Here is a 10,271-nt window from a genome sequence, read left to right as displayed (position 1 = left end):
AGGGACTGTTAGAGGCAGAAGGTGTGGAGGAAGAAGCAAGGTTTGAAAAGAAGATAGCCCTTTACAGATGAAGGAAGGCAGAGGGGGCCACCTGGGTGGCTCAGTCGGTTAAGCACCCAACTCTTGGTTTTGGCTCAGGTTGTGATCTTACGGTTCGTGAGTTCAAGTCCTACATCAGGCTCTTTGCTGATGGCACAGAGCCTGCTTGGGATTCTCTCTCACTCTCTCTTTGCCCCTCCCCTGCTCGTGCTTTCTCTCTCTCTCAAAATAAAATAAAAAAAGGAAGGCAGGGGGCTGGAGCAGAAACAGATAACAAAGCATCCTGGGGACATGGCTGGAGAGACTGAGGCTAGTGAGGGTGGCATATATGCCACAGGTGGCATCTAGAGGTGATAGAGGTAGAAGAGCCCTAGTTCTGCCTCTATCCAATACTACAGCCCAAGAGCAGCCAGAACTCTGCTGAGAGGCAGGATGGAAAGGAAGACAACAGGAAGGGGCAAGGGTGAATCCATGCGTCTGCAGTGGCCTTGCATTCCCTCTGCTGCCACATCTCATTGTAACCCAGGGTAACTGCTTCCCCACTGCCCTCCAGTCACCCAAGGCTTACTGCCACCCTGACTCCCCACTTCACCCCAACAAACACACACACACAGTGATACCTCATGAAATTTTTTTTTTCTACAGCCCAGTGATTTTAAATTTTACATATTACAGACCTGTGTTGTCCAATATGGTATCAACTAGCCACATGTGGGTTTTGAGCACTTGACATTTGGCTAGCTCGAGCTGAGATGTGCAGTAAGTGTAAAATACACACTGGGTTTCTGTAGGGTAACTGGTGCCCTGCTGACCTTGCACTATTAGCATAGGCCATGTAGGCAAGGCTCAACTGCAGGCTGACCCAGGCCTTGGCAGAATGCCCTGTGATCCTCCAGAAACATGGGAAGATAGGCAGTCTCATGAGAAGTCACTACAAGACCATTTCTCACCTCCCTGTCTCGAGGGAGGCTTCTGGGAGGCAGTTCCTCATCTGCCTTCCTCATTTAGGTTAAGCATAGGACTTTCTGCCTGCCGTGCCACCCCTAAAGTGTACAGCTGGAGGCCATAAAAATAGGATGTCCCACCATCCATGTTGCATGTCCTTGGGCCCCTTTTGTTTCAGTGGCAACCTGTGGAACAAGGGATGCAGGGAGGTGATACCATTGCTGATCTTGCTTTGGCTGTCTTCTATGAGTAGTAAATTGTCTGGATCTGTGTGGGTCTCTTGTTTCTTTCCAGCTGAATTTATCAGCCTGTTTGACAATTTCTAAGACTTAGTTAAAAAAAAGGAATATAAAATATCTCATTGTATACTGATTTCATGTTGAAATGATGTTTTGGATATACTGGGTTAAATGTTAAAGTTAATATCACCTGTTTATTTTTATTTGATATATTTTTTAAGTTTATTTATGTTTTGAGAGAGAGTGGGGGAGGGGCAGAGAGGGGGGAGGGGCAGAGAGGGGGAGGACGGGATCCGAAGCAGGTTCCATGCTGACAGCAGAGAACCCGATGTGGGGCTCGAACTCATGAACCACAAGATCATGACCTGAGCAGAAGTCAGATGCTTAACTGACTGGGCCACCCATGTGCTCCTCACCTGTTTATTTATTTATTTTTATGTATTTAAAAAAATTTTAATGTTTATTTTTGAGAGAGAGAGAGAGAGAGAGAGAGAATGCAAGTGGGGGAGGGGCAGAGAGAGAGGGAGACACAGAATCCGAAGCAGGCTCCAGGCTCTGAGCTGTCAGCACAGAGCCCATTGTGGGGCTTGAACCCATGAGCAGCGAGACCATGACCTGAGCCGAAGTGAGATGCCCAACCGACTGAGCCACCCAAGCGCCCCATTCACCTGTTTATTTTTTAAATATGGCTGCTAGAAAATTGTGTATGTGGCTCTCATTATATTTCTATTGGACAGTGGTGTTATAGATTGGTGAGAAAAAGAAAAATTGGTGTTGGGGAAGAGGGACTCCCAGGGTCTTATTTTGCTAGAAAAATGGCATTAAAAAAAAAACTGCCATAGTTTCTTTGCCCCAGTTACAGGGACGTTTTAACACTCCAAAAAATTATATGCTGATAATAAAATATAGACCTTTAAATTGAGTAAATGTATCTTTATGGAAAGTCACTGCATTGTCCTGATTTTTCTCACATTGCTTCAGGCTGGTGAAAACTCCCTCAGATTGATGAGGATGGTTATTTAAGAATCATTGGTATAGAAAGTTCGTCCCATGAGGGGATAACTGGCTAATTTGTATAGGATCTTGAGAGGTAACCAATCCAGGTAACAGTAGTGGATGGGGCTAGTACAGGTGGGTTGGTTTTTGTTTTGTCCAGCAGGTGTTGGTTGAGCTCATCTGGTAGCCCATGTTTTGCAGTATCCCTGTGGCTTCTTGGCCCACCCTCTCTTCCTACACCCAAATAAGGGAAGGATGTGGAACGTCAGAGTCAGAGTATAACCAGAAGAACCAAAGTAAACAAATACAAATTTATTCTTTTCAAAGCAGAATTCAAGGGAAAGGGGAAAAGCACCACAGTGAGTGGCAATCAAAGTTAACCAATTTGTTCCCAGCCCCACCCACTTTGTCCCATTTCTAGACCTGTGTGCCACCCTGGCCACCTCCCCCCTGCCCTGGATCCCTTCCCCAACTTCCATTCCTGAGACCAGTTGTTGCAGCCAGCAAACAGCATAGCAAGCTCCACTCTGGGCCCCAATACTGCCCTGGAGACAGCAAGGACATTCAGCAGCCACCCCCCCATGCCCGCAAATGCAGCAGCTGTGGGATGAGATGGAGGCTGGGAGCTGATTCCTGGCCTTGAGCCTTTCCCTCTCCCACAGCCATTGGTGTTAAAAGAGTAAGAAAGAGCTGAAGTATTCCTTTGTTCCCAGGGCCAGATTTCGGCAGAGAGGCCCAGAGATAGAGCTGCCCAGCTGAGCAGCTCAGTCTCCACAGCCCGGGGGTAGGGCCCCCCAGTTTCTCTCCCAGGACTGTTTGCCTTAAGGTAGCTTACTTTCTTGGCTAGCTGTCACCTATGCCAGTGGAACTTTAATGAGATTCTTGGCCTGAAATGGTCTCAGAGGCCTCAAGTTGGCCATTGAGAATGTGTGTTACAGGAATGTTCTAGCATGAAGCTGGACATGGAGCCCAGATTCCAAACACACACCTCAGGCAGCATGGGTATTCCTCAAAATTAACCTGGAGGGAAAACGTCTATCTCCCAGCATTGGCCTCTGCCTGACGTCAGGGTTTCTCATTACTGTGGCCTTGCCTGCCCAGTTCCTGGAGCATGAGAAACTCAAACAGGTTTCTCTACAGAGAAATATTTAAAGGTTGGGCCTTGATAGAAATGGGCACTTGAGAGCCTTGATTTCAGCCTTGCCATTCTGGAGGGAAGGGCATGTGTCCTCCTGGGTAGGGCCCTCTTTAGGGAACCATCCAATAAACAGCTTGATGTTCTGCAGCCAGTCAGCCTTTTTTAACAAGTTCCCAGTCAACATGACCCTGCTCTGCTCTCAATTTGAGCAGAGGCACCTTCATAACAGCTTTTTGGCCTCTGCCAAATCCTGTCGAGAATAAATCGCCTATCAGTCCTAACTGTTCCCTGATACTACTTGACAACAACCCCAGCAAACACTCATGTTCCTTCTCACAAGTCAGAGGCTTTCCTTAGGCTGCCTACCCAGAAAACTCCCCCTTTACCATTCCTCCAGTACAGGGCCATAAATTATGCAGCATCACACAAAAAAGATACCTCTAGGAGACATGATACATGACAGATGCTTAACAACATACAGCACATCTCAGTAAATCTCACCCTAATTTGGATTCACCATGCCCAAGGATCCATTTACCTCACTGAGGGCAAACTGCCCACACACGCTGCAGTGACTGTCACTGGACCCTTGAGTGATACACTCACCTCAGGCATTAAGGTACACACAGGACCACACACACAGTGTCAGTGACCCCATTAGTGAGAATTCAACCTGCTGCTTCGGTCCACCTACAGCACAAATCCTACATAGCAAGATCTACATCTTCTCTACTATGCCTAGCCCACCGCAGTTGCCACAGGCCCTTGGCAGCCCAAGATCTCTTGGGTGAGGTGGGGGTTATGGGAAGGATTTTCTAAGACTTTCCCGGTCAAAGATTGTTTCATAACGTATGCCCTCTTAAGCCTTAGGCAGGATATGCCTCAAAGACCCTGTGCTCCCTGACCTATAGCAAATGTCTTCTCCCCCATTCCTGCCTACAAACTATGCCCCTACAAATACAGCCTCCTTCCCATGGACAGATGCCCATGCCCTGTGTTTGTTGCCCACCCACAACCTGTTCACCATACATCCAGATACCCAGGCCTCCCATCCAGAGATTTCATGGGCACTAAGGCAGATGCAGTTAGCCCTGGACCTGTGGCTTAGTGCTCCCTGGAAATTCTAGAAGGAGGTAATCCTAGGCTTCTGGATCAAAGCTGCTGCCTCCTTCCCCTGCAGCAGATAAATCTAACCTCCCAGAAGCTCTACCCACTGGCCTACTGCTTTATTATAACAGAGCACCCCAACTATCTCATACCTTCCTGACCTTGGTGGCAACTGCTGCTTTCTTTGAGTCCCTGAGCCAGACTTATGCCCTGGAAGGGGCTGGAGGGTATTCTCTGCGTTAAAGCCTGGCAAAGGTCAATAAAGGCCCATCTGTTCCTTCTTGTTTGCATGCGATGAGTGGAACTCACATTTGCTCTATTTTGGCACCTGAACCATTGTTTAGGGGAGCCCAGGAAAATTCATCCAAGGCCCAGGTGTCAAGGGAACGAAATTTGGAATGAGTGAAGAGAACAGAGTGACTCTTCCCATTAGATTCCACTGTGGCCACAGGCTTCTGTTGGCTTTGGTCTTAAGGATAGCTTACCCCAGACATGAATGGAGAGACATCCTAGGGGGAGCAGCCAGGATGCGTCTATCAGTCCAACCAGAGGCTGGGGCTAACAAAGAGCAAGGCAGAACATTAATACTTTGAGAGGTATTAGAATTTAATGTGTGAGCAAGGCCAGGGGAGTACTGATATACAGTAGGTATGCAGGATAGATATATATGTATATAAACTTAGGCAAATTAAGTCAATTGCGGGGCTCTAGGTTATAAAGCTTCTTTTGATAGAAAACTGCCTAAGTGGGCTTTGACTGTTCAAATTTCCCAAGCCCATTACCACCCCCCCAACCCCGCTATCTACTTTGAACAGTTTCTGGAGAAAAGGATTATGGTATATGTAGGCTAGGAAGAGTTAGTTTCCTTTGAGGATTGGATTCACCTTCCAGAGTTAGAAAGAACAGTTTTATGCAAAGGAAGGCCTTGCTGTTGTCTGGGTGGAACGTGGCCAGCTTCCTGATGTGTGGCCAGTGGCTCCTAGGAAGAGGCCACTATTTAAGGTTGCCACTCGCATCTGCCTTATGATTAGCTAGGGACAGTGAGTCACTTCATCTGATTCAGCCTAAAAGAAAGAAGGGTCACAGCCTGCAAGAGTGTTGGGCAGTCACACTCCTCCAGGCTGGTGAGTGGCTTCCCCTTCCTCACCCAAGTAGAGAAAGACTCGCTTGCTGAGCAAGCTGCTGCCTCTACCCCAGGGCTCTGAGGGCAGACCCAGAAAAGCCAAGGGTGGCTTCAGCTGGTTCCTAGAGCAACTCAGCTGGTGTCTCAGGATGCTGAAGCCTTCAGGAAAGAGGATGATTGGGGGAAAAACCAAAGCCCTAAGTATTTCTTTAATGCTTCCAAATGTAAAGTGTAAGTAGGAATCAGAACAAATTGTTCCCCCTCATTGAGGAAAGTCTGCCAGGGCCTGAGGCAGAAGGAACTGCAGATATTCTAGGGGGAAACAACATCTAGGTAGCATCAGGATGACTAGAGATATGCCGTCAAACTATAGTATGCCACATGCTGCCCAGACATTTTCAGGGGCACTTTTTTGGGGGTAGGGGGGAGTCTCAGAGATACTCTTTTGCCTCCCTGAGCTGGGCCAGAGAGTAGGACTAACTCCTGTGGGTTCATAATGCTGGAACCCTGGAGTCATTGGGTTTCCTTATCTCCATAATTCCATGGAGAAGGGAAAGGGGCTGATGGGCACTGCTTAGCTCTGTAAGGCAGCTTCTCTGTCCCCATCTGAATGGCTTCCAAGTGCCATCTGCCTGGACCGCAACAGAGACATACTTAAGGGACTGATCTCAAACTTGTGGATTAAAGGGCACATTTCTATAATTGGAGGAATCATGCGTCTTCCTCCCCCAGTCCTCACACATCCACTTCACATACTAGTGGATCCCTGCTGCTGCCCAGAGCCCAAATAACTCTGGCTGAGGAATGTGGGCCCGGTAGGGACTGGAAATGTTGGGTGAAGGCTGAAGGAAGACTTTGACCAGAAAGAACCAGAAGACTGTGGATTATAGGATGGGGAACTGGCTCCATCAAGAGGCCAGCAGGGTGTTGGCAGTCACATCAGAGCTTCGCACACTGGGGAAGGCATGGCGGAGCTTCTCCATGATGTCTTCTAAGCACAGGCTGACATCTTGGCTCTTTGACCCCACATCATCTATGTTGGAAAAGAGAGATTTGGGAAGAGAACTAGAGATTCCTTGATGAGGACAAGGGGCTGAAGTGGGATGTGGCCAGCTGAAGGACAAACCTACAGCATTTGTGTTGTTCCAGCACAATGCCTAGTATATAGAAGGTGCTCAATATACATGTGTAGAATAAGCAAACAAATGAATCCATCAATAAGCCCATCATCCCTGAAGCTAAGCTCAAAGCCATGAGGAGAAACCAGTCCCAGCCCTAGCAGCCATAGAAGGGGCTGGGAGGAGCCGGAGGAACTTACCTGCTGCCTCAGTATCTGGAGTAGTCTGTCCCTTCTCCTGGGGGTGACTGCCTTCTGACTGCTGTGGAGAGGAAGCTAGGGACGAGCCTGCAGAGCCATTGCCATCTGGTTCGGTGGGTGGCTAGCAAGAGGTAAGGCATGACTTAAATGGCTTTGTTTTCCTGACCTTACTTTAACAGACTCCTGAGCTTAGAAGGGAGACCTCATGCCCATCTCTCTGCCCTTGGACTTTAAGAATTTTTGGTAGTGCCCCAAACAGTAGCTCTTCCTTTTAAGAAACTTCTTAGAATATTTAGTTACCAGTTACCTTCTTCCTTCGACAACATGTGTCAAAGGTTACCAGTTTGTATAAGGATGGCACTGCACCTAAAGGTCTCTTGCTGTCATCTTGGCTATAATTAAGCTATTTAAAACCCAGTTCTCTCTGAAAATATAGAGTTGTACACCCGATCCTCTGTTTGTGATATAATATCATATGTTAAGACCTCCAGGAATTCATCTAGAGGCTATCCTTGGAGGATCTGGGGAAGAGGCATGGGGTGGTATTGGTACATAGAGTGACAATACAGTTTACCCTTGAACAATGTAGGGGTTACGGACACCAAACCCCCCCTGTGTTCAGTTAAAAATTGCTAACCAGAAGACTTACTGATAACATAGTGAACTGTTATATATATTATATGTATTATATATTATATCCTCACAATAAAGTCAGCTAAAGAAAATAAAAATGTTATTAAGAAAGTCATAAGAAAAAAAAGAAAGTCATAAGGAAGGGAGCATACACTTACTGTACTGTAAAAAAAAAATCCACATATAAGTGGACCCACATAGCTCAAACCTGTGTTGTTTAAAGGTCAGCTGTGATAAGTAACATTTACAAAGTATTTACTATTCCTGGCATTGTGCTAAATTCTTTAAATTCATTGTCTCATTACATGCTCACAATTCCAGGAAGTTGATATATTATTATCCCTGTTTTACAGATGAGGGAACTGGGGATAAGTGAGGGTAAGTCACTCTTAACACCTGACAGGCAATGATTGGCAGAGTCACATTCAAACCCCGGGCTGTCTGACTCCATAGCTTCACTATATCACATATACTACTTCTCAAAGAGGAAAGGGACAAACATTAACAAAGAGCTCCCTTCCCAGAAAAACTCTTTTTCTTGGCTGTTCAAACCTGCTTCTTTCTAGAAAACATCATAGTAGCAAAATCAAGGTTTCAGATGATTCTTTGAACTTTGTTCTTTCAATACCAGATTCAAATGTGTCATTGGAGAAGTGAGCACCCAGAATTGGCCGAGCAATGAGACATACCAGCCCCTTCCTTCCTCCACCTTCCCTAATTGTCAGCCCAGTTCTCTTTAGAAAGTCATCCAACAGCCACTGCCAAGGAGCTCTGTCTTTCCACCCCTTTGCTGTGCTCTCCAGCTCTCCTCCCCTCGGGGGCTGCTCTGGTCCTCTCCCAGGCTTCAGCCTCACCTGCAGGAGCAGCTCCCTTAAGCGCTGCAGCTGAGACTCTAGTTGCTTGTTGTGGTCTTCAAGAATCTGCATGCGTGTCTCCAGGCGGCTCTTGTGCTGCCGAAGGATCCGGGCCTCAGCCAGAAGCTCCTCATTGTGGTGGTCCTGTGCTACCTCGGCAGAGCCTTCAGCCAGGGTGGGGGTCTCGGCAGCCTCCTCATGCTGCCACTTCAGGCGCCTCAGCTCTCCCTGGAGAATCCTGCCAAGGACAGATGAGTTAAGACCTATGGCCCTAACAAAGTATTGACTGTCCAGGTCCCAGATGTCTGCTCATACCTCAGTGTGAGCAACCTCTTTGCTCTCTCACCCCCACCCCCACCCTAGCTGTGTTCTTGGTTGAACAGCCATATCCATTTCTTCTCCAGCACATATGTCATTTACTCTGCCATCCTTGGGCCTTGGAGCAGAGGGAGCTGACATTTCATATAACAAATGTCTTAGGGCTTTGATGTACTGTTTCAGGGATTAATTCTGACCTTAAAATCAGACAGAAACACAGTCTGCAAATAAATGAGGCATTAGGGCCACTGACTCACCTACTCCATTTGTAGATTTTTAGATTCCAGTGGAAGATGTAAACAAAAGACCACCCATCTTGCCTCTTCTTTCCACTACCCGCCTTTTTGGCCCACTTTGAACACCCTTGTTGAGTCATCAAGAAACAGGTTCCAAAGAGATGGTCTACTTTAGGGGACATTATTTTTGCAACAGAACCATTCCCTCACCAATGTTTTCCAGGGCCAGGCCACTGCTGATCTAATACAGTGCTTCTCAAACTATCTGTAACAAAATCCTGGGGCAGGGGTGGGGGGTGGTTTTCAAATCACTGTGAACCAGTAAGTGGTCCAAATGCATATGGTTAGTACATAGCTCATGCCACACATGACATGCCACACAAGTTCAACAACATTCAAATGGGTCTATACCTTATTCAATGAAAAGTCCGCTAATTATGTGCTTGGATGACATGGCAGTGTCAAATTGGTATAAAAGTTCCTAAAATCTTATTCTCTACTTATCTTGTCTTGAACCAATAATGAAAATTTGGCAGACCAGTCCTGTTCTGAGGACTTTCCACTCCAAGTAGTCTGTGAGCCAGCAGCATGGGCATTTGCCCCTCCCTGGGAACTGGTTAAAAATGTAGAACTCTGGCCCCACCCCAGACCTGTGAATTAAAATCTGCATTTACCCAGTTCCCCAAGTGACTTGTATGCACACTAATGTTTGAGAAACACTGTTCTGAGGAATTCTTTGGGTTCTACTGAATTCCCCCAAAGTGGCTTGGACCCTCCTCAGACCCCTACTGCCACCCGTACTTTATGGACATCAGTGTCATCCTTGTAATCTTCAGCTTCCCTCTGCCAGTCTTCAAACACTACATGCAGTGCCACTCTCCTCTTGTTTTATTACTTTCAGTAAGTGATAAGTACCTCTTTCCATTTCTAACACTGAAGATTCCTTGAGGGCAGAGACATGAATACTGTCTTCTGTAATTCTCTGTGTTTGCATTCTCTCTGCTTGCATCTACTGGGTACTTGAAAATATTTGGGTTGAGTTCAAAGGATTCAATTAATTATTATAATAGCTAGTGTTTACTTAACGCTTATGATAATCCAGGTACTGGCTAACACATTTATATGCCTGATTTCCTTTGAAATTCTACAAGTGACCCTAGGAGGTAGATACTATTATCATCATCCTTATTTTATAGATGAGGAAATGGAGGACCACAGAATATAAGTAACTCATTCAAGGCCACATAGCTAGGATGTGGAAGCATCAAGACTCAAATTCAAACTGTTTGACTCTCAAACCCACACAGATCTGTGCCATCACCATA

General features: G+C 46.5%; 1 protein-coding gene across 7 annotated transcripts in view; it reads right to left on the bottom strand.

Annotated features, from left to right (window-relative positions):
• Window positions 1–2,511: 2,511 nt before the first annotated feature.
• Window positions 2,512–10,271, bottom strand: part of DRP2 (dystrophin related protein 2) — a 102,462-nt gene continuing 94,702 nt past the window's right edge. For all 7 annotated transcript variants that reach the window (XM_058714724.1, XM_058714723.1, XM_058714725.1 and 4 more), the window contains 3 exons: window positions 8,393–8,630; window positions 6,906–7,026; window positions 2,512–6,620 (listed from right to left, as the gene is read on the bottom strand). In XM_058714724.1, the coding sequence (XP_058570707.1) occupies window positions 6,496–6,620; window positions 6,906–7,026; window positions 8,393–8,630 (484 nt within the window). In that variant the 3' untranslated portion in view covers window positions 2,512–6,495. The remainder of the gene's footprint in view (window positions 6,621–6,905; window positions 7,027–8,392; window positions 8,631–10,271) is intronic.

Source organism: Neofelis nebulosa, chromosome X, assembly GCF_028018385.1.
Source record: "Neofelis nebulosa isolate mNeoNeb1 chromosome X, mNeoNeb1.pri, whole genome shotgun sequence".
Classification (NCBI taxonomy): Eukaryota; Metazoa; Chordata; class Mammalia; order Carnivora; family Felidae; genus Neofelis; species Neofelis nebulosa.
The sequence above is the reverse complement of the archived record's forward strand: the minus strand, read 5'-3'. Positions and strand labels throughout refer to the sequence as shown.